The sequence below is a fragment of the Amblyomma americanum genome, chromosome 5 (assembly GCF_052857255.1).
Source record: "Amblyomma americanum isolate KBUSLIRL-KWMA chromosome 5, ASM5285725v1, whole genome shotgun sequence".
In the NCBI taxonomy this organism is placed as follows: domain Eukaryota; kingdom Metazoa; phylum Arthropoda; class Arachnida; order Ixodida; family Ixodidae; genus Amblyomma; species Amblyomma americanum.
This window is the reverse complement of record NC_135501.1, coordinates 56,850,692-56,875,420: the sequence shown is the minus strand read 5'-3', so window position 1 is coordinate 56,875,420 and position 24,729 is coordinate 56,850,692. Positions and strand designations below refer to the sequence as shown.

Genomic DNA, 24,729 nt, shown 5'->3' with positions numbered 1-24,729 from the left:
ACCTTGTTGCAATTTTGAGCAGGCATAGTATTATTTTTGTTTTATAGTCTCTATTTTGTTTGATTGCATTAATGGAGGATGTACATCTAGTGCTTTTGGTGAAAGGCTGTGTAAAGATTGAAATCAGTAGAGCTGGGAATGAAATGCGGTCTGCCCCAAAAGAAAGCCTAGCCTTCAAATGCCGACTCCTTGACGAGGCACTGATGCTGATAGAAATTCATGACAGCTGTCCAAAACTCTTAGGTCCTGGTTTTATGGCTCGTGATTGCAACCGTTGAGTCCTTAGACGCAACATTTCGTAAGACCTGATGAGTAAGTTCAACATAACTGGCAGACACGTTGTAGCTGAACTTGAAATATGCCTGCCCATGTGGTTAGCACATTGTTCCTAAGGAAGACCTCTATATAATGAGGGAACCTTCCTCTTCAGAGGGAGGGGAGGTTCGCGAGCCATGGTATCGCTTGACGAGTAACGCACCACAAGCAGCAGACAACACCATTTATTACGGGCTAACAAAGCGTCACTAAAATATACCAGAAAACAGATGAATTTGCACCACCATCCAAGCAGTATACATTGCTTACACTAGCATCACGCCACAATAGCATTTGAGCTCCTTGAAACTACAACGGTCCACTAGCTGTGGTGCGCCAGACACTGCTGACGATGTGGCTACGTCCACACCCATGCTACAGCGATCAAAGGCTACTCCGCTGCTCTGCCAAGAAAACACATTCCTAGCACACAGTGGTAAAAGAACAAGATGCTATCTGCTCCAACAAACTGCACAATGATACTCAAAACTCAATGCTAAACAAATGGTGGGGTTGCTGGCATTGCAGCCACTGCCTTGCTGGATCCGTACAGAAAGCTGCTCCTGCAGAACACGAACCATGAACGCCTCGCTGGCGGCTGGTCGACACTGCCGGAACCACAAAGTATGCAGGCAGCACTCCCGCACTGGTCTCCGCTATGCACTGCTTGCCTGGCCGCTAACTAGCTGCTGGCGAGATCATGTGCATGCTCACCGCGCTTGCGGCCAAGAAAATGCCGGACATGCTTAGTGGTGTTGTACATGGATACACCCCCTCACACCAGATGACGCACGATGATTAGTGCTCGTTCTCTGCAGCCTCATCATCATCATCATCCTGACTGCATCCACTGCAGGGCAAAGGCCTCTCTCTTACATCTTTCCAATTAATCCCGTCCTTTGCCAGCTGCATCCACCCATATACCTGCAAACTTCTTAATCTCATCCGCCCACCTAACATTCTGCCGCTCCCTGCTATGCTTACTTTCCCTTGAAATCTACTCCGTTACCCTAAAGGACCAGCGGTTATCTTGCCTTCGCATTACATGCCCTGCCCAAGCCCATTTCTTTCTCTTGATTTCGACTAGGATGTCATTAACCCGTGTTTGTTCCCTCACCCACTCCGCCGCTTCCGGTCTCTTAAAGTTACACCTATCATTTTTCTTTCCATGGCTCGCTGCGTTCTCTTTAACTTAGGCTAAACCCTTTTCGTTAGCCTCCACGTTTCTACCCGTAGGTGAGTAACGGTAAGATACAGCCTTATGCACCGAGCCAAAGGAGCCGTGGGCTCCACAGTCACAAGAGTGTTGCGTTCAAATCTTTGATAGACGAGTATTTAAGATGTGCACATCGGAATGCAAAGTTTATTTTCAAGGTGGAAGTTAAGCTGCCTTCTGCATACGAGTAGTTTTGCGCTTGCACACGCACTTAAAGGTGCTCTGAAAGGGGCCCTCAATAATGCTGTGGTATGCCTAGGGTGTTAAAGGATGCCGCTTTACAAATATCCTCCACCAAGAATTTTTTTAATGCCTTTTGTGGAAGCTGAGTTGTCTATAGTTAAAATTTGAATTTCCGCGTAATCATGCCTTTATCTCTCCTCGTCACTTTTGCACACTGAAATGTTGGCGCTCTCCGCCGGCCCCACCCACCCGGCTCCTCGCTGGCTGCCGACACACGCGGGAGTTCCCTGGCGGGCGGAGTTTCCAGCCGCAGCCATGGTAGCTGTGTGTCTTCAGAAAGGGTTGACATGTGGTGAACCAATAACAGCCCTCCACTGCTGACATAACGAGCGCTGCATGACATGTTCCACGCGGATTCGGGCGAAAGCCCGGTTCCACTGGTCACCGTGAGGTGTAGAAGCGCAAGCATTTAAAAATGTATTTTAAATGATCGGCTTGCTTGTGAGGTTGTCGTACATGGCAAGAACGCTCGGTGGCCTATACTCTACATAATGCATGCATATTATAGCCAACTTCAAACACCCTTTTCAGGGACCCTTCAACAAACAGCTAGATTTATTGCCTAATTCATCAGTCAAACAAATAACTCTATTGCATACGTTCAGAATAAAACTCATACAGAAGTATGGGGTGTCAACAGCTTTTGCAACTATCATCCCTGGTCCAATTCAGAAGATGCATTGCAGGTCAGTCACAAGTGCACAACAAGGAAAGACAAAAAGTATGGGGACACTTAAGGGAGGAAGAGGGTATTAGAAAAACATTTTTGTTAATGAAGTCACAGTTATGAAATCTTCAGGGAACATGTATTTTTGCATGCTGATTCCAAATATGTCAGTTAATTTCATGTGCAACAATTCCTTGAACACTTATGCAATATGTTATGTTACTTTTTGTGGAGAGCTTTCAAGAAATTCTGCTGCAGGGAACATGCTAGAATGCATGCTATTGGTTTCTCTTGACATTAAGCTATGCAATGAAGGTAAAATTATCATTATGCCTGTCATAGAAGTTGAGTTACAGGATTTTGAAGTTGTCACTTCAGAAACAGGAATACAAATTTTTCTTCTCGTTTGTGAAGCACCAAGTTCAAAACCCTGTAACTCAACTTCTATAATAGGCAGGATAATGATTTTACCCTTATTGCATAGCTTGTTGACAAGACAAGCGGACGGCATACATTCTAGCAAGTTCCCTGCAGCAGAATTTCGTTAAAGCCCTCCACAAAAAGTTACATAACATATTACAACAAGTGCACAATGACTTATTGTACATTAAATTGAATTCCATATTTTGAATGAGCACGCAAAAATACATGTTCCTTGAAGATTTCATAATTGTGGCATTGTTATTAAAAATTCTTTTTCTATGACCAGCTTCCCCCCTTAAGCCATGTTAAAAGTGAGATGCAATAGCATTACATTTCACACATGTTGCAGCGTCTGTTGCAGCTTTGTATATTTGCGTCAATTTCCTTGCAATTGTGAGCCCATCAAGCGCCATGTTCGAACTGCCAGCTGCAGTAGCAGGTATTCACTATGCTGTGACGATGCCGACATTTCCACATATCACAGGGTGGCCAAGTTGTGATGACGCCACAAGGTCATGTGACCTTTTTTGAGCAATAATTAATTTCCACCTGCCACGGTGGGCAGTTTGGCACCTGCCACAGTGGACAGGTTGTGAGGTCATCACAGGACACGCGACCTATCTCATACAGTCAGTAGATTTCGCGACATCAGATGTTGGATTTTGCTCCTGACATGAACTCTAATGCTGTCGCGTTAAAAAAGAAGAATTAGAAGGGCGATGATTGCAGAGATGCACACTGCCAATCTGCCAGCCTCCCTCAGGTGTTCCGTTTGCTGTGCCCCTGCAGAGCAGGAAGTGCGATTCCGTGGTGTGCTGTGCAAGATGGATCTCATTGGATTGGGCTACGACCCCGGCCGTGCTCAGCAGACAGTGGCCGAAGCAGAGCGGGCCCTCAGTGCCCTCCAGGCTGATGCCTGGGCACTGGCTGGCCAACCTTTCATGTTGTCCTCTGCCCGGCAGGTGGACGCCATTATGAAGGCTCGGGTACTCTTCTTTTTTGCTTTGTCTTTGCAGTTACTTTACTTCTTGTGCTAGAACAGTCATTGGGCATTTTTTTTTTTCAAATTGTATTGAAAAGCAGGAAACCACCAGAGGGGAGTCTTGGAATGTGATAGAACAAGGGGCCGCAGCAACTACGTATATCCTTGTTGCCAAACAAGAGCAGTTGCTCTGCATTAGAAGAATGGCGTCTTAGCATAGCCCATCTGTTGGTAGTAGGAAAAACAGTAGTGTCCCAATTACTGCAGCATTTTTTTTTCTTGGCAGCAACACAAGCAAGACAAAAAATTGGGTGTTTTGGTCTGATTAAACCTTGTCGCAATTGGGTGAGTCAGACCGATTACCAAGATATTGGCAACAATGTCGTTGGTGCCACAGCCCACAGCCTTTTTTTTTTTTTTTTGGCCACAAAAGGTTGATGCTTTTGCTATCACCCAAAATTCACGGTGTTAGGAGCAACACTGTCGGGGGATCCCAGGCCAGTGTTGGATGTTTGCAAAAAGATGCTGCTTCTCGTGTAATGCAAAGTCCAAGAATGGTAGCAACCATGGGAGCCCAGCTATTTGTGCCTCTGTGGCACTGCAACAGATTTGCATGTGGAGCCAACTGAAGAGTCAGCTTCACCACATTCCTTTCCTAATGAAAATTGCAAATTGGCTCTTAACTTTTCTATTTGCAGTAAAACCCCATTAATTAAGATTTCAAGAGATCGGGAAAAATGTCAGAATTATCCGGAGGTCCGAGTTAATGAATGACCCCCCAAATAACTGCCAAGAACCTTTTGTATCGTGGTAAATTTATTTGGTGACTATCTTGGCGGCGGTCGTCTTATTTTTTAAATGAAAACTGCATGGCAACGACGATTTTTCTTGGTTGTGTCAGATGCTCTCATGCAGCTGGGAATGTCAGTGCAGAACTGCTCCAAAATGCCAAAGGTCCCTGCAGGCTCCTTGACGGTGCGAAGTGGTGGCAGTGGAGCCTCCTGACATGCACTGGCGTCGTGTGTCAAGGGGCTCCGCCCTACTAACTGTGGACAGCGTGTGACGAGTGCACATTGTTGGCGCACGGGAAGAATGAAAAAATCATGTGGGGACAGAAACGAGGGAAACACGCCGATGCTCGAATGGCAAAACGCCTTCTGATAAGAAAATGAAACCAGCGATGCTCCATTGAACATCCGAAACTATGCAGAATGCACTAAGCTGCCCAGCCAATGGGGCAGAACTCAGGAAAAGGAAACTTTGCGGCCGCACAATTTTTTGGCGACAGCCCTCTCAAGTCGTCATGGCTGCATTCTGCGCATGTCAGAGATGCGAAATTCTGAAATTTTGAAATTCTGAAATTAATGGGGTTCGAATTAAAGACGTTTCGCTGTACCACCGTAGTAGGTTCAGTCTAGACTCCAGCCATTATATGCGGCTACCTGGAAGGTTACACTTCTGTACTGATCATCACTAAGCAGCTGGGCCCTACTTGCATAGAGTGGGCGACTAAAATTTCATTTCTCCCAGAAGCAGTTCTTCATTGGAATAACCTTGACTTACATGTACAGCCTCAAATCTCAATGTAATGAACACAGACATTACGAATTTATTGGCTATATTGAACTGTTTGTAGATATTTATAGCAAACGTATGCAATTCTTACATCATACCAAGTGTTTGAGTGAACACTTTCAAAAACTTTCAAAAATGGGCTTTTTGGGGTGGAAATATGGCTTTTGTGGCATAGTATTGCCAGTCTTGGCGAGCATCAGAAAACCGTAAATCGTCTTAAGTAGTAAGCTAGTGAGCTAATTTTTAATAATTAACTTTTTGCCTAGTGGAGTTAGGTGCCTAGATGCAATTAGAGATTTGTAGCCGCTTGCTAGTAATAGCCTTATCAGTTTTGGAATTTCGAAAACTCAGTTACCCTTGGCCCTGTGGCTCGACAAAATTTGGCATTTTTGACTGGTTACGTGCACTCGAGGGGCTGCTTTGCCTGCAGGCTTTCGAAAACGCATGTATTTTCACACGATGCAGCCAAATTTTGTCGAGCCACAGGGGCGAGGGTAATCGCGTTATTGAAATTCTAAAAACAGGTATGGCTATTGACTAATGACCGGCTACAAATCTATAATTGCAATTAGGTGCCTAACTCTACTAGTTAAAGGTTAATTTTTAAAAATTAGTTAACCAGCTTACTACTTAAGACGATTCACCGGTTTTCTGGTGACTGCCAACACTGGTATTACTATGCCGCAAAAGCCGCATTTTTACCCCAAAAAGCCTATTTTTGAAATTTTTTAGTCTTCCTTGAAACACCTGGTATATAGGATGCAGTTTTCCACAAAATGGATATATCAAACTGCCATGCGCCAAGTTGTGCCCGCTAGCGTAAAGGCCCTGTGGCGCAGAAAAGCCACTGTCGACGTTGCTGGCGGCGTGGCCGAGAACTTGCAACTGGTCGACTACAAGAGGCCCCATAGATGGTATGAGCTACACAAGTAGCTCTTCAGAAATCCCTGACCCTCGGGCTCTCCGAGTTGCAAGTCAGACAGGCTACCGCTATGCAACGCAGACGCATTGATATGGCTTGGTTAAAACGAGGCTTTATATGTTTGTCATGTGGCCTTTCACAAAATGATTGAGACCGTGAAAGAGGAAACAGTGCGTTGGCAAGAGGAACCACTGTTGTGTCATACCCTTAAATGCAGAGCTTAAGTGTCCTCCAATTTTTTTTCTGGCTAAATTGGGGCTTTATTGTGTATGTCATGTGGCTTTTCACAAAATCATTGCGACTGTGAAAAAAGAAACAGTGCATTGACAAGAGGAGCCACTGTTTCATCATACCCCTAAAGGCAGAGCTTAAAGGGACTTTGAGGAGAAATTGAAGTTGGCTTGTATCGATAGAATAGCAGCTCCTGATCACAAAAACGCCACTCTTCCTGAAAACAAAGCTTTTGTAATGTAGGAAATAGCAAGAACCAAAGTACAGGTATCGCCGCCACCGGCCAATCTCGCAAGTACAAGCGTGATAACTTCCTAGGACAAGAGGCGCCACCTTGGAAGAATTTTCCTTACTTCATGGGAGCTTCGAATCTCTGAGGCTGGCAAACGAAGGTTGCGCACCGCACCGCTAGCCGTCAGAAATCACGGAGTCTGTGCTTACATCATGTTTCACGTCACTCCGTTCTGTGACGTCCTAAGAGTTGCCGTGACGTCATAAGAGTTCCCTGAGTTTGAATCAGAGCGGCGGGAATAACTTTTCAACTTCGAATCCAAATTTCTTTGAAATAAATGCATCTTTCGCGCCCGGACAAGCGGCAACAAAGCCATGAAATGCCAAACTATCATATTTTGCTAACAAAAAAAATTGATAGAGTTCTCCTCAGTGTCCCTTTAAGTGCCCTCCAATTTTTTTTCACTGGCTGTCACTTTACTATTGGAAAGCCACCCTAGCTGGCGTTTGACCACCCACTGTCCCATACTGGAGGTGCTGCGCGGAGAAGCCATCCAAACTGGAATTTGGCATTTGATTTTTTTGCGGCCTCCACAGTCGCCGTGAATGGTTTCAAAGCAATGCTAAAACTTCGGGAAAAGAATTTTCCTGTTGCAATTCTTTCACTGACTAATTGCGCTTCTCATGATCGAGTTTTTGGCGGAATTTTATATTATGAATTTTGGCTGCATTGAACTGTTTTGTGATTTTTTAGCTGTTCGCTACAACGAGGTTTGGCTGTATTTGACAAAAGTAATTCACTTGAAAGCTTTGAAGGAAATTCGGAACTTTGCAGTATTGATTGTCAGTGATTGTACCATCCTTGTCCTGTCACAGGCCGGAAGTGCTAACATATTGTATAATCAGTAAAATGAATTTTGCAAACATTGCCGTGTCTCAACTTCATTTAGACAAACCGACCATGTTGCATTACCAGTACTTTTTAAATCTGCAGCAGTGTATGCAGCACCTATGTAACATTTGTGTGCAAGCTACCAGTAGATTTTGCAGGGATAGCATTTGCATCTCCAGCTTTGGTTCAACTGATTAAGCCTTGGCTCAGCTGCTGCTGTTCATGTATTGCTTTATGGTTGATTTTCATGCAATGCAACTACCAGAGCAGCTTGGTTTACTTGAAAGTAGCATTTCATAAGTAAGAAATAGGTACCGAAGAGAGCTGTCGGTCCGCTTTTCATGACATTCTAACTTGGGTGACGTGATGTGTCACTGCAAAATGACTGGTGACGTTCCTCAGGTGGCACCACTGGCCAAGGGTTCCCTGCTGCCCAGTGCCATGAGCAGCCGGGCCACCCTGACCCATCTGGCCAGCTTGCACCCACTGCCAGCCAAGGTCATTGACTGGCGGAAGCTGCATGCAGTTGTCATCAAGGTGGGTGCAGCACCTGTGCTCCATCTCAGTAATTTCTTGCAGCACTACCAAAGCTGCGTTGAGTGCATGGGCAACATTCCGACACTGCAGAATGTAGTGCTAGTATAAAATTGGGATATGGGTATATGGGATAGCGCGTGCTTTAAAGAGCGCATATCGAGCCTTAACATATGCTCATGTTACATATGCCATTTCCTGAGTTTAGTGTGTGCAACTCCTGCATATGCTCGGAACATCGTCTCCAAAATGGCGGCCCGCTTCTAAGCAGGGCCCCTTGCCTTGGACTCAATTTGTCATTGTTACTGCCGTTTTCAGCATGTTCACTGGCAGTAAATTGGCCACAGGGCTTTCACTTTATCTTACCTCACCCATAGTAAATCATATCAGCGATAAATCAGCGATAAAAGTACAGTAAAAGCTTGTTAATCCGAACTTCAAGGGAATGAAAAAATGATCGAATGACTTCCAAAAAACTCAAGAACTGCTTGCGTCATGCTAAATTTATTTGATGAAGGACTTAGCAATGGTTGCTTGCTTTTGAGCTGAGGACACCATGGTAATGACTTTTTTTCACGCTTCCATCAACGGTTTACTGTGTGCATGCCGTCAGGAGTGCTAATGCAGAACTGCTCCAAAATTGTAAGAACTTTCCCCGGCATCCTCTACGGAGCAACGCAGTGAAGCTGTACCGCTACCGCATAACACCCCTCACCCCTCACCATTGCATGCGAGACTCCGTAGCACGAACAGCGAACAACATGTGAAAAGCGCGCACATTCAGTGCACTGGAAGAACGGAAGCAAATGGACAGACATGAAGGAAACGCTGATGAAGCAGCAAGAAAAAAAAATAGGGAAGAAAACAACAGTGACGCTCCAATCAGCGTTCAAAGTGACGCATGGCAGGGTTTGTTTAGCTGGCTGATGCTGGCTGGTTGGGTGACCATCACTGCGGGCTGGCATGATGCTGAGAAATGCAAAACCAAAATTAAATGGTCGGACTGTTCTTGGAGACAGGGATGGGGCCGTCCATCCATCATCATGCCTGCTACTGCGTGCATGTCAGAGGTGCGTGAGCGGCTGTGTAGCATGGAACTCGGGTTTTGAGAAGAGCTATTTTGACATCTCTTGCCATGGTGATCATACCTGGACACGACTTCTCTTTGAGAGCGCGTTCGAATTAACCACTGCGAGACCTGTAGCGTCTGAATTGACGGGTGTGCGGTGCCATAGACTTACATGAGCGCTGGCCAGGACTGCACTGGCAGTTCAAATTATCCAGAATTCCGCAATAACGATGGAAATGTACAGCGCAAACAAAGACGAGGACACAAGGAAGACACATGAAACAGCGCTTCTCTGGTACCAAGCAGCACTCGTGTGTTTCATGTGTCTTCCTTGTGTCCTCGTCTTTGTTTGCGCTGTACATTTCCATCATGAATCACCAACATGCCCAGACTGCCACTTTACTGAAATAACAGCAGTTGAATGAACAAGCTTTTACTGTATTCATTGGTTAAATGTGCACAAAGTGTTACCTTTCATACTGCAGCTACATATGCACTGTTCACTTAACATGTGAATACTATGCCATGCTCAAGGAGTGGCTTTGGGCCTCTTGACAAAGAAATACTGGGCACAACTCCATGAAGTCGTTGTTCTAAGAGAAGTGATTCTGTTGCTCTTTATGTCCAAGCTTATGTTTCCTTGGCCATGAAAGACATATTTATTGCTGAGAATATTGTGTTTAAAAGTGGAACATTTTTTCTGACCACTACATTCAAACTCGTGACAGGGAGGCCAATAAGGACTCAGTAGTGACACTCTGGAAGTGAATGGTGTGTGGCCTAACCTCAAGAATCTGTGCTTAATATGCTGTCTTGACGACAGCCGGTGGTGGTGGTACCTATGTAGTAGTCTGCTGTTAAGAAACAATGCAAGACCGTTTGGTTGGTTTCCTGTAGGATTCAAAACGAAAAATGTGCCTGGGACAAACTGTTTTGCGCACCTTTGGTTAAAACGAACTTTTGCACGAGCTGCGAGCAGCAGCGACCTTGTTCAGCGGCACTCACGGGCCATCCATGTAGCGCTGTCAGAAAAAAAGAAATATAAAACACTTCATTCCTTCATTCTCTATCTCTTTCTGGCCATGTTGGCGTTTGTCCGGCAGCATAGGATGCATTTATCGCAGAGAAAATTGGATTTAACAATCTTCCTGCCCCTTGTCTCCTTACTCTTGTGTGGCGTCCTTGCCGAAAAAGACGGGTTGCCATCAATTTGAAATGAATGGTGCGGGATCTGCGCACAAAAATTGATATAAACGCACGAATGTTACGTGCAAAACCGGCTGGCGATGGTGACACCCATATTTTGTTTTTAGTCTTTTCTTTTTATTAAAGCCCTGTTTTCAGTGAGAGTGGTCTCTTTGCTATCAGATTGTGGCATCTTCTTGATATAGACCAAGTTATATTTCTCCTCAGCGTCCTTTTAAGGTGAACTTCTGATGAGGTGAACAAATTTTCATTGTCCCTTCAAGTTCATCTCAAATGAAGTCTACTTATTTAATTTCTTGGCCTTCTTTATGTTATAAAAGCTCCATTTTCAGTGACAGTAACATCCTTGGTAATTAAAACTCAGTACTAATCTGTCAACTCAGGCCAACTTCAGTCAGTCCTCTCAGTCTCTTTAGTGCACCATGGTCAAGGAATGGCTTTAGGTCCCTTCAAGAGCCAGTTGTAGTGGTCATGGTCAAAGACTGCCATTGTAAACAGCCTTGGGCTTTGTCCCTACATCTCCTCCCTGGTGTGGATATGCTTGGCTCCTCCAGAAGCCTCTGAGTAGAACTCTTCCGTTTGGCCCTGTGGGGCATTTGGCACTGGCAGAACCTGCGTCCCATTGGCCAGCACCAGCGGCGCCTGCAGCCGAGTGGCGGCGCGTCTCGGATCCGGCCGTGGAGCCAGCCATGGACGGCCACCGGTCGGGTTATGGTCACCGAGCCCAACCTTCAGGGCATCGCCAAGAACTTCACTGTGTGCACCCAGCCCTCAATCAGCATCAACGCCCGTGCAGCTTTTCGACCCTCTCCAGGTGGGTGGGCACACAGCTGCGTTTCTCCTCTGTCCTGTTATGACAATAGCAGTACTCTGGGTGAATGGTGTGATCAAGGGCACCATACAAAAGGGCGTTGAAAAGTTCTTCAGCCAACTGAGATTGCCAAAATTCGTGCACTGTTTCCCACTGTAGTTGAAAATTGTAGTGTCTCATACTATAAATCATTCTTTTCCAGAATTGTGACTAAGTTTTAGGATCTTTTCAGATAGTCAAAATAAGCCGTGTCAATAAGTGTGCTGTCTTTCAGTGCAGACCAAGCCAACACATAGTCTCTGTTTGTGCACGAGAGACAGTGGGGAAAATGTTTGAATGCATGTCACAAACAATGAGTGATAAGTCACACTCAGTTTGGAGAAGCGATGGGATAACTTTTGTAACTAAGATTACAAAATGGGAGACGAAGCCAATCCATGGCGGCCATTGTTAGTATTTAATTTCAGAAATTTCAGATGTCGGACGCCTTATTTTGGAAAATCAGTCAACTTTGGTTTGGTTTGCTTTATGGAGGTTTAACGTCCCAAAGCGACTCAGGCTATGAGGGACGCCGAAGTGGAGGTCTCTGTAAATTTCGACCCCTGGGGTTCTTTAATGTGCACTGACATTGCACAGTACACGGGCCTCTAATATTTCGCCTCCATCAAAATTCGACCGCCGAGGGCTGGGATCGAACCCGTGTCTTTCGGGTCAGCAGCCGAGTGGCATAACCACTGAGCCACCGCTGTGGCCAATGAATTTTCTCTAAGACAAATGCTAACATACTGCAGTTATGCAAGAAATGTGTTGGCTTTATTTTCTGTGAGCCACTGGGCTTGTGCTAACTTTTAGCTAAGTAGTTGCTGATGTGTTTAACCACTGGCAAGAAATCACACGGTTGATTTTGGAATGCACGATGATGAGTGCCCTTTATGTGCAGCCTCATCATCATCATCAGCCTGACTACACCCACTGCAAGGCAAAGGCCTCTCCCATGTCTCTCCAATTAACCCTGTCCTTTGCCAGCTGCGCCCACCCTATGCCTGCAAACTTCCTAATTTCGTCCGCCCACCTATCCTTCTGCCGCCCCCTGCCATGCTTTCCTTCTCTTGGAATCCACTCCGTTAGCCTCAAGGACCAGCGTCTACCTTGCCTTCGCATTACATGCCCTGCCCAAGCCCATTTCTTCCCCTTGATTTCGACTAGGATGTCATTAACCCACGCTTGTTCCCTCACCCACTCTGACCGCTTCTGGTCTCTTAACGTTACACCTATCATTTTTCTTTCCATTCTTTCCATGACTCCCTGCGTTGTCCTTAACTTAAGCTGAACCCTTTTCGTTACCCTCCACGTTTCTGCCCCGTAGGTGAGTACCGGTAAGATTATGCTGTTGTACACTTTTCTCTTGAGGGAAATTGGTAAACTGCCACTCGAGAATTTGCCATATGCGCTCCACCCCATTCTTATCCTTCTAGTTATTTCCTTCTCATGATCTGAATCAGCTGTCACTACCTGCCCTAAGTAGACGTATTCCGTCACAACTTCTAGGCTCTCGCTGCCAATTGTGATCTGTTGTTCCCTTGCTAGGCTGTTGAACATTACCTTGGTTTTCTGCATGTTAATTTTTAGACCCACCGTTCTGCTCTGCCTGTCTAACTCATTGATCATGATTTGCAGTTAACCTCCTGAGCGACTCAGCAAGGCAATGTCATGAGCAAATCGCAGATTATTTAGGCATTCTCCATCAACTCTTATCCCCAACTGTTCCCAATTCAGGCCTCGGGGTACCTCCTGTAAACAAGCGGTGAATAGTATTGGTGAAATCGTGTCTCCTTGCCTGATGGTAGCTGTGCAGTTGCTATAGACATCTTCCAGTATTTTCACATCAGGCTCTTCTGCACCCTGATTCCGCAGTGCCTGCATGACTGCTGAGGTTTTCACTGACTCAAATGCTTTCTCGTAATCAATAAAGGCTATATATAGGGGTTGTTCATTGAGGACTTTAATCAATCAAATGATCAGGTGGGTTTTCGTAAAGGATATTCCACAATAGATCACATTCACGCTAACAGTCGGGTGATAGAGAAATGCGCAGAATATAACCAACCTCTATATATAGCTTTCATTGATTACGAGAAAGCATTCGACTCAGTGGAAACCTCAGCAGTCATACAGGCATTGCGTAATCAGGGGGTAGAAGAGCCTTATGTCAAAATACTGGAAGATATATATAGCAACTGCACAGCTACTATAGTCCTCCATAAAGTCAGCAATAAAATTCCAATAAGGAAGGGCATCAGGCAAGGAGACACGATCTCGCCAATGCTATTCACCACCTGTTTAGAGGAGGTATTCCGAGGCCTGAATTGGGAACAGTTGGGAATAAGAACAAATGGAGAATACCTAAATAATCTGCGATTCGCTGATGACATTGCCTTGCTGAGTCACTCAGGAGGTGAACTGCAAATCATGATCAATGAGTTAGACAGGCAGAGGAGATCGATGGGTCTAAAAATTAACATTCAGAAAACCAAGGTAATGTTCAACAGCCTAGCAAGGGAACAACAGATCACAATTGGCAGCGAGAGCCTAGAAGTTGTGACGGAATACGTCTACTTAGGGCAGGTAGTGACAGCTGATTCAGATCATGAGAAGGAAATAACTAGAAGGATAAGAATGGGGTGGAGCGCATATGGCAAATTCTCGAGTGGCAGTTTACCAATTTCCCTCAAGAGAAAAGTGTACAACAGCATAATCTTACCGGTACTCACCTACGGGGCAGAAACGTGGAGGGTAACGAAAAGGGTTCAGCTTAAGTTAAGGACAACGCAGGGAGTCATGGAAAGAATGGAAAGAAAAATGATAGGTGTAACGTTAAGAGACCAGAAGCGGTCAGAGTGGGTGAGGGAACAAGCGTGGGTTAATGACATCCTAGTCGAAATCAAGGGGAAGAAATGGGCTTGGGCAGGGCATGTAATGCGAAGGCAAGGTAGACGCTGGTCCTTGAGGCTAACGGAGTGGATTCCAAGAGAAGGAAAGCATGGCAGGGGGCGGCAGAAGGATAGGTGGGTGGACGAAATTAGGAAGTTTGCAGGCATAGGGTGGGCGCAGCTGGCAAAGGACAGGGTTAATTCGAGAGACATGGGAAAGGCCTTTGCCCTGCAGTGGGTGTATTTAGGCTGATGATGATGATGATAGGGGTCGGTTATATTCTGCGCATTTCGCTATCACCTGATTGATGGCGTGAATATAATCATTTGTGGAATATCCTTTACGAAAACCTGCCTGATCATTTGGTTGATTGTAGTCTAAGGTTGCCCTGACTCTATTAGCGATTACCTTAGTAAGTACTTTGTATGCAATGAACAGCCAGTGATGGGTCTGTAATTCTTCAAGTCTTTGACGTCTCCTCTCTTATGAATTAAGATGCTGTTAGCATTCCTCCAAGCTTTTGGTACGATCGAGGTCATAAGGCATCTTGTTTAGAAGGCAGCGCAAAAATACGGACGAGGGACTGAGGAGGGGACACAAAAAGTTGTTCACGAGCGCGAGGTGTTCACGAGTATTTTTGCGCTGCCTTCTAAACAACGTGCATCACCAATTAGCCCGGCAGCTTGCTCTCATCATAAGGTATTGCATATACAGGGTGGATAATTTTTCTAGCACAATCTACCGTCCATCCTTCAAGAGATCTGCTGTTACCTGATCCTCACTAGCTGCTTTTCCCCTTTGCATTGCTCCTAAGGCTATCTTTACTTTCTCTTTCGTTACTGACGGGATGACGCATTGCTGTTCACTACTCTGTCTCTCATTAATGTTCTGATTACATTGGCTACTATATAGATTTGTGTGCAACTTTAACCTTATCTCTATTGCTAATGACATTGCCTCTCTTGTATCTTAACGCATACATCTGGCTTTTACCTCTGCCTAGTTTCCTCTTCGTCACATTTAGGCTACCTCCGTTCTTTAGAGCATGCTCGATTCTCTCCACATTAAAGTTCCTTATGTCGGCTACCTTGCGCTTATTTATTAACTTTGATAGCTCTGCCAGTTCTATTCTGTCCTTAGGGTTAGACACTTTCATGTTTCGCGTTTCTTAATCAGATCTTTCGTCTCCTGAGATAGCTTGCCGGTATCCTGTCGAACCATCCTACTGCCTACTTCTACTGTGAGATTGTCATTCATTGTTAGAACATTAAGATCGTCTTCCTCAGTTAGAGCCGAATATCTGTTCTGCAGCGATATCCTGAATTCATTTAGTTTCCCTCTTACTGCTAACTCATTAATGGGCTTCCATTTCACTAATTTCTTTCGTTTCCTCTTCAAGTGTAAGCTAATTCGAGACCTTACCATTCTGTGGACGCTACAACGCACCTTTCCGAGGACGGCCACATCCTGAACGATGCCAGGTTGAGCACATAGTATGAGGGCTATTTCATATTTAGTTCCCCATTAGGGCCCTTCCATGTCCATTTGCTGTTTTCTCGTTTGCGGAAGAAGCTATTAATGATCCATAAATTATTTCTATCTGCGAATTCTCCTAATAACTCCCTTCTGCTATTCCTGGAGCCTGTGCCACATTTGTCTAACGCCTGGTCTCCGGACCTGCTTCTTGCCTATTATTCTATTGAAGCCGCCCATTAGTGCAGTCTACTGTGATTTTACTTTGTCCATTGCCGATTTCACATCTTCGTAGAAGCTTTTAATGATCTGGTCATCATGGCATATAGGCCTGCACCACCTTCTACTTTGTACCTTATTAAGGCTAATTACAATCACTGCCACCCTTTTGTGAATACTACAAAACTCCTCTGCGTTGCCAGCTATATCCTGATTAATGAGGAATCCCACACCTAGTTCTCGTCTATCCGCTGATCCGCGATAGCACAGTATGTGCCCGTCGTTTAGTACTGCATACACCTGATCTGTCCTCCTAACCTCACTAAGCCCTATGACATCCCATTTAATGCCCGCTAGTTCCTCGAGCAGCACTGCTTGGCTAGCCTGACCGGATAAGGTTCTAGCATTGAACATTGCCAGGTTCAGATTCCAATGGCGGCCTGTCCGCAGCCAGATTCTTAGCACCCTCCGCTGCGTCACAGGTCTGACTGGTGCCTTGGTCAGTTGCTCCGCAGCCGTTCGTAGAAAGTTGTGGACAAGCACTACACCAGGGTGGCCAAATCGTGCTCTGGTGAGGGAGTGCATTGTCGGCTCTGGTCACCGAGATCAGGCCACCCCCCAGGCATGGTTATGCAATTCCATCTACACGCGGAGTGCGTGTAGATTCGACCATTGAAGTGCAGTCACAGTAGGGAAAGCATCAACATCAAAGATGTCCCCTGGAGAGGGTTAGGGTCTCAGGAGGGAATAGTGCACATAACACCATGGAACTGGCCAACTGCCAGGACTGGACCTGACACCAAAACACTGGCAGAGCCAGGCTCATGGGCCCTTCTGGAATTCGCAACTGAAACCAAACCAGGATCTTCGCCATCACCAATTCCTCCCAAGCATGCCATGGCTTATTCGGTTCAATTCAGCTCGAAGGGGATCAGAAATTTGTCAAAATTATGCGAAATATGAATTAGTGGAAGCCTTTTCAATACATGTGATGTTCATGAAACCAAAGCATTAGTGCAAATGAGCCGAAATTTCAAATGAATGAGCCCTCTGTAAGTCCACCATTTCCAACAAAGTGGAGTGCATCATGTGCTTGTGTGCCTTCACATGCAGACACAAACCAATGGTGAAAGGTGTGGTTCTGAATGGTTTAGCTTTGCAATGAGCTAATTTTATGGACTTTTTTGTTCCATACAGGTTAATGAATAAAAAGTGCAGTTGTAGTTTGGTTTAAGGCTTATGGGGGTTTAACGCTCCAAAACGACTCAGGTTATGAGAGACGCCGTAGTGAAGGGCTCCGGGAATTTGGACCACCTGGGGTTCTTTAATGAGCACTGACATTGCGTAGTACATGAGCCTCTAGAATTTTGCCTCCATCAAAATTGGACCGCCGCGGCCGGGATCAAACCCGCGTCGTTCGAGTCAGCAGGTGAGCGCGATAACCACTGAGCCATTGCAGTGGCAGTTTACTTCTGTTAACACAGCAAAGCATTGGGCTCTGTGAACTCTGTCAATGGGATTTGGGATTTGTTTGCAGAGCAAGATTACCTGAATAAGGTTTCTTAGATTAGTTCCCAAGTGCAGTAGGTGAGGTGAAATGGAGTTCTTGTAGTGTCATTGTACTTGCTATGAGTTATAGAACCTAGGCTGACTAGCCACGAACCACTGGACTAGGCTTTCTTTCTTTTTCTTTTTTTCTAACTTACATTTTCCACAAAAGCTGTCAAGCTAGGCCAAAGAAAAAGCCGTAGGTGACAGGTTGCGGTGTGCCCTGCTCTCCTTGAGGAATGATGGCAAAAGCAATTTGAGATATACCGAGGTTGTAGCTTGAGGTAGAGTTTCATTTTAAAACTAAGGCAGATGCTGTTTTGTACGACTTAAAAAGCGTGCTGCATTTGTTAGGGAGGAGCAAGTTAAAATAAACTTTTAAAAGTCAGTTTTTGTCGGCATGCTGAAAGAGCTGTTATGCTTGCGCCACCCATTTCTCCTCTCCCTTTGTAGGTGCAGTGTTGATGTCAGCTGACTACTCCCAACTGGAGCTGCGATTACTGGCACATCTCTCTCGGGATGAGAAGCTGTGCGAGGTGTTCCGTGCCGGTGGCGATGTCTTCCGCCGCATGGCTGCTCTCTGGAGTCATTGTGACGAGGACGTTGTGGATGCCTCACTGAGGCAGCGAACAAAACAGGCAAGGTCATGCAGCAGGTGTACAGCACCATGTGACTGACAGCATATATCTAGCATCACTGCAGTGTACTTACTGCTAGTGCACTTTTGCACTGCGCACTTGTTATGCACTTTTGCCTCTTCGGCACAGTTATTACTAGAGTCCCAAACAAATGTGGTGAATGGCTGGTGAGGCTTTGGAGACCAACAGAGCAGTTGCAGTGTCACCGTGCTAGAGAGTGGAGTCATGGTGGAAGCGAGCTTGCCATGAAGAAAAAAGATGTAATGACGAATAGGTTGACAACAGACTCTCCGAGCTGCCAAATGTGAATGCTGCAGCGCATCACATAATGGGAGCTGCAGCGATGCCGTGAGAACTTTTGATCACCAGCACTCAGTCCTAAGGAACGCACTACGGAGCATGCGAGACCGCACTAATTTTGTTGTGGTAAGTTTGGTGCGGACTGTCAACTTCCACAGCATCGCCAATCATGCACGGTCATTTAGTTATCCTCCACAGGTGCACAGAAAGCTTGGTGTGGTTTTCGGATATGCAATCACTCTTGTTGCTTTTCTCAATATCGGGTGAACTCTCAGTGACACTGAGCTTGGGCATCCTGCTGTGCAATGTTTTGGTGCCTCTGTGCGTAAAATAATTAAATTAAATTAAATGCTGCTGAGAATGACCACCGACGTTGACTGCAGGGCTGAGCGACTAGAAGTTTCATTTTTACTGCAAGGATACAATTGCCACAGTGACAACGCAGAAGGGCTATGTGCTTTTCTTCTGCGCTTCTGTCTTGAAAAAGACGAGCATGATGCATGAAACCTCTGCACAGTGATGGTGGTAGCAGCTGCCATACTTGGTCCTGAAGGCATGACAGTGGCTGTCCACAGTTGCATCGTTTTATTCTTTTGTTTCGTGGCTGGGTTTGCATTTTGCCCTGGCCATGATTCATATATTGGTCAACCCCTGAGTTTGGAGAATGCAAATTTTGAAAATAAAAAATCTTAAAAGACGTGAGTAAATGCAGTATTTTCAGTGTGTAAGGGTACGAGACCGATTCACTTGGTTTCTCAGGACCAGATTGGGCTGCCATCCGGCTAGCCCAAGCTTATTGAGTGGCAATATCTTTCACCACACATCATGAGATGACACCTAGTTTCATTTTTATTAAAACATTACAAGACCTCAGCACTGAAATGTATTTTGTTTGTATCTGACAGCTGTGCAAAGATTTCCACACACCTGTAGCACGTAGAGGAAATGATGCATTCACTATCACTGAGAAAAGTTCGCGGGACGTGCGGTTTTGGAAAAACGTTTATTGTAGCCCCACCTCACTACCCAGTCGCCTGATATTGTGACAAGAAGAAGGAGCATTTAGGCCTTTAGTGCCTTCATACGATACCAGGCAAGTTAGCAGCAAGGTGGAGTTACAACATAAATGTTTTTATAACAACTCGCGTCTCGCAAACCTTTATCCCCGATAGTGCCTCTGAAGGTATTTGTCACATGTGAGAAATGCTTTGGCATGACCAGCTCTGCCCAAGTGTTTCCTCTCGAAATGCCATTGTTTTTCTCCTGGCCCTGCAGATCTGCTACGGCATCACCTATGGGCAGGGTGCACACTCACTCGCTCAGCAACTGGGAGTGGAGCGTGCTGAAGCAGATGCCATGATTGGCCAGTTTCGGCAGGCCTTTCCAGGTGAGCCTCTCCTGCCGTATGCGTTGGACTGTAGTACTTGCACAAACTGTGTTGCGCAGTGCCCCACCACCTGATCACGTCCTGTGATGCATATTCAGGAGTGATCATGAGTGCATGTTGCCCTGTATGAGTAGCTGAGATTCGAAACACTTTCCAATGGCTTCAATGATCCATCAGGTGCTGTTAAGGCATGCAAAACTCTTCCAGTCTCCATTAAAGAGAGTGGTAGGGTGCATTTTTTTTAAAGTAGTCATTAGCAATAGCACGCCAACTAGTGTGCTGATGCTAGGCATTTTGGGACAAGGTGGCTGGCGAGGCGGTGGAGTACGGGGGTAACTGGGGATCTCTGGGAGAGGCCTTTTTCTTGCTCTGAACTTAAATGAGCTGGTAGCGGCAAATAAGATTTCTTCAGCAGAGTCATCTGTAGGAAATTCTTATGCCAGGGGTAGTTCAAAGCAGTAGGCCTGCATCGCTGAGAGCACAGATTTTTAAAGTATAGATATGAGACAACAACATGGTGCTCCTGTTGTTTAGACACCTGTGGAATGATGAGGTCATGCAGTTCTCAAGGGGAACCTTGGTCTCAAAGACATTTTTATCAATCATGTCACAATTATACAGTCTTCAAGGAACATGCATTTTTGTTTGCTGGTTCTAAATATAACAATAATTTCATGTCAAAAAAGTCTTTGTGCACTTCTGCAATATGTTGTGCAAGTACTTTGGAGAGAGCTTTTAAAAAATTTAGCTGCAAGGAACTTTACTTAAATGTGTGACATTGGTTTGTGTTGACATCGAGGAATGCAGTAAGGATACAATTGTCATCATGACTATGATAGAGTTGAGTTATGTGGTTTTGAATTTGCCGCTTCAGAAGCAGGGATAAACTTGTCTTCCCACTAGTGGCAACTTCAAGAGCATTTTTGTTGAGTGTGTAAGTGCTCACCGTACAGTTTCACTTATAGGTGCAGCATCTGAAGGCCCTATAATTGCTGAGCACACTGAATGCCTTTTGGACATCCCATTGAGGCAGCCCGTTGTTGTTCCCTCTCCGTCGGGCACAGGTTTACAGCGCTATTCTAGCCAGCTGGTGGAACGCGCCCGCATCACAGGCGAGGTTCGCACACTGCTGGGCCGGCGGCGTCCCCTGACCAACCTGCGCAGCGTGCGGGACGCCGACCGGGCAAAAGCCGAGCGCCAGGCACTCAGCACGGCTGTGCAGGGCTCAGCTGCTGACCTGCTGCGAAGAGCGCTGTTGTCGCTGGACGACGCCCTGGCACAGCAGTTTCCCGAGTGCCAAGGCCTCCTGCCGGAAGGGGGGCTGCTGCAAAGTGCGTAACTTCCACCGTGCTCGCACCATTTGTGATGGTCAGCAAGGCTCGAAGCAGATAGTGCGGATTGACCTTTATCCTTTACTGGGGGGTGTTTTTTTGCGTATGCCGTAAAATCTTGTTAATTTGAAGTCCTTGGACCACAAAAAATATTCGCATATTTTGAATTATCCGTGCACAGCAAAAAAAAAAGCCCCCCCAGTCAAAAAAATATTGATAGCTTTTGCTAGTTGAAAAAAAGTTGACTCTAAATGTAAATCGACGTATACCCCCCCCTCCCCCCCTTGTTTTGTTCCACCACCACACATTGTGTAGTATAGTTTCCTGCGGAATGGCAGCACAGTGCAAAGGAATATACGCATAACAGTGCGATCACAAGGACAGCAGTCTGAACCAGATGGCGAAGACACGGCTCTCCACCCTGCCTTCCACACTTGCGTGTGGTCCGACTGACTAGTGACGAGCCGAACTTCAGACGATCCTGTAGTTTCAGATTCCGGTGCGACGCATACCCCGGAGATTTCTGGAAACTTTCTCTCACACTACCTACCGCTCGTCCGAGGAAGCGACTGCTAGCGCTAACGAGTCGGGTAAACACCACACAATTAGAATTTTCATGCGCAGAACAGATTTGCGTACTATTTAGCTTTTTTTGACGTATCGACCTCCTGCTGGGAATGAGCACTGGCACTGTGCACGTACTACTCGCAGCTTGTCGAAAACTACCGTAGATCACGCTTCTTTCAAGAAACGTCGACAGAAAAAACAGAAAAAGGTCAAAACATTTCTTAGTGCTCCTTGCTTTCTGTGACTGTTGGCTTCCTTCATAAGTACTATCCTCAAGTTTACTATGGTGGGTTTCCGCTGTTCTAGATATTGCCGGAGCAAAAGCCTGAAATTAATTTGTTAACGATAATGCTGCATTCACAGGTTTGAGTTGCTGATTGAGGCCGCAGTACAGGAGCTCGGCCACTATGTCTGTGGCCCCCATTACTCCATTGACATAGGAAGGACAAGGTTGTCGAGTAACGTTGTTTTTATGGTACAGTAATGATCATGCCTGTAGAAGAAAGGCTGCAGGGTCCAGCACCTTGGATTGCTGTCATTTACAATGCACCATTGGCACCGGTACACACTGTGCTTGAATGGCATTCAAAGATTTTCATGTTTTGGTTCGGGGCATCTGCTGAGTGCTGTCATTTCCTGTAGTGTGCTTTCAGAGTTTGATTCACATGCATACACCTTGACAGGGCCTGGGAATGCAGCCCTTGGTTCTTGATTTCTTTTGCCTTTTCACAGGTGGTGCATTCATGGTCCTTCAGCTGCACGATGAGCTACTGCTCGAAGTGTGCCAGCGTGACTTGCACACCGTGTCTGCAGTTGTGCGCGAATGCATGGAGGGTGCGGTGCAGCTGTCTGTGCCTCTTGCAGTGCGGATCCGCACCGGGCCGAACTGGGCCGACTTGGACGAGTTGAGGCAAGACTGAAGTCTGTTGAATCCTGTTCCATCATCAAGCCAAGTGGGCTCTTGAGGCCTACAGACCACACTGTAGTTGTAAGCAGTGCATCAGCAGCATTGCATCAGACAATGCATCAGCATAGTTGTGCACCATGCGCACAACACTGATGATGATGCCAGCAGAAAAAAGTTTATAGACGGTCACATATCAGATATGTTGGTATGGTTCGTCTTGGCATCCTAGTCTTCCCTGTGTCTATGTGGTCCCTGCCTTGCCAGAAAGGCCACCACCAGTGCACGCCAGCTGGACTTCACGACGACGTGGCTGCAATGGTTTGCCACAGTTTGTTTGGTGAACTTGTTAGGCAAACTTTACTGCCTGCATTAAGGCTGCGAGAAGTTATGCTGCGATTAATACACTTATTCAGCAGGTATCATACTTTTGTGTGGAATGCTGCTGTCTGTGTGGGATAGAACCGCATATCGAGGGAATTTTTAAACTTTAGCTTTTGCATAAAAATGGTTTCATGGTCGGAAAAGTTTTTTAGTCCAAACTATGTGGCCAACATTGTGGGGCCAGCTTACTCATTGCTGTGCTAAATGATGAATTTAAGTTAATATAAATGCAACAGTGATGTGTTCTTAAAATAAAGTGAGAGGTACAAAAAAACAACAGCAATAATTAAAGCATTCCAAAGTGAACTCTTGTCTCCAGGGGCCAAATTGCACTGCTTGTACAATGGAATGTGAAGGCTTCTGTCAACTTACCTCCCTGCAGTGTTACTGTATCTGTGTTGCACTATATTATATATTATTTATTTTAGGCACGCACATACAATAACAATGCTTTTTCATTTTGGTGACCTTTGCAGGGAATAGTGACTGGCTGAACTTGTTAGCTTAGTTTTTGGCCACCTCTGTGCTTTACAACAGTGGGGTTGAAAATGTAATGAAATCTTCCGTTCAGTTGCAGCATTTCTGATACAGTGTGAAACTGTAATTTAGTTGCTTTGTCCTGCATGGCAGGAACTTGTTTACATGCATCTCATTTGTTTAGGCTTTATGCATGTGATAGTTTCCATTTGAAGGAATGAAATTTTGTTATAGCATGTGAATAATCGTTTTGAAATTTTTAGTGTGGCTATTGCAAAATATTTTGCGTAATGTTGTAGTTTTGGTGAATTTCGTATGGTTTTGCTTTCTGTTGGAAAAAAAATGGGCCTCTAGCAGCATATTTACAAGCACGAAGCCGTCTGTTAGCAGTGGTCATTGTTGGATATCTTCATGTGTTCCTTCCAGTTTACTTTCATGGCAAATGAATGCTGAAATGTATTATTACAGCGAAAGCACTATTCTATTGGGTCAACCTCGAGCAAGGTCTTGCGTTGTTTGTGCCATCACCACCGATGGTGCCGCCATCCCATAACATTGCTTGCACTTTTAGCACCCCTACTTGACTGACACTCCTGCACACACCGCGTCGCCGGCATACTCCGCTGTCCCTGCTTTCGATGCGCGAGACCCATCAGCGTTGCAGTGACGCTAGCAACCGTGTGGAGGCGATGGACGCACTGCTCGTGCCATGTCATTTCATGAGGTTACCTTTGGGGGGTGTTCATGCAATTCTGCTTTCGCAGGTTTATAGGATTTAGGCAAAAATTCTTGTCATTTTTATTCTTGAACTTGCTCATCTTCAAACATCTAAAATAAAGTTTTTATTTTTAGGGTCATTTGTGCTTGTTTAGCTTAATGTGTGGCGGATGTGTAGGCTATTGCTGCCTGATGAGAGAATGAATAATAAATGTGTCCATATATTCTTTATAAAACTGGAATTAATAGAGATGCCTATATTTCAAAGAGCCTCACTATGTTTCAAGGTGCACACTATGTTCTTAAAAATTGTGAATATCATGCTTGGAGGTGAAGGAAATCCAGCATCTCCCTCCCAGATTAAGTTGACAGTATGGCTCCCCTTAATTGGTGCTTGGAGTTGTACTCATTATTTTCTCTCATCGGCCAGTGTAGACAGGAAGGAAACGAAATAGTTAGCAATGCAAAGGCGAGGCGCATGATTCTCAGTTCCTGTGAAAAGGAAAAAAATTCAATTGACATTTGTTGTTGTGTTC

At 45.5% G+C, this 24,729-nt stretch overlaps 1 protein-coding gene across 1 annotated transcript in view; it reads left to right on the top strand.

Annotated features, from left to right (window-relative positions):
- LOC144132457 (DNA polymerase theta-like) overlaps positions 1-24,333 on the top strand; it is a 102,088-nt gene extending 77,755 nt beyond the window's left edge. Inside the window, exons 19-25 of the mRNA XM_077664870.1 lie at positions 3,654-3,850; positions 8,100-8,234; positions 11,116-11,320; positions 17,942-18,126; positions 19,702-19,813; positions 20,878-21,144; positions 22,444-24,333. Of these exons, the coding sequence (XP_077520996.1) occupies positions 3,654-3,850; positions 8,100-8,234; positions 11,116-11,320; positions 17,942-18,126; positions 19,702-19,813; positions 20,878-21,144; positions 22,444-22,631 (1,289 nt within the window). The 3' untranslated portion in view covers positions 22,632-24,333. The remainder of the gene's footprint in view (positions 1-3,653; positions 3,851-8,099; positions 8,235-11,115; positions 11,321-17,941; positions 18,127-19,701; positions 19,814-20,877; positions 21,145-22,443) is intronic.
- The last annotated feature ends 396 nt before the right edge of the window (positions 24,334-24,729 follow it).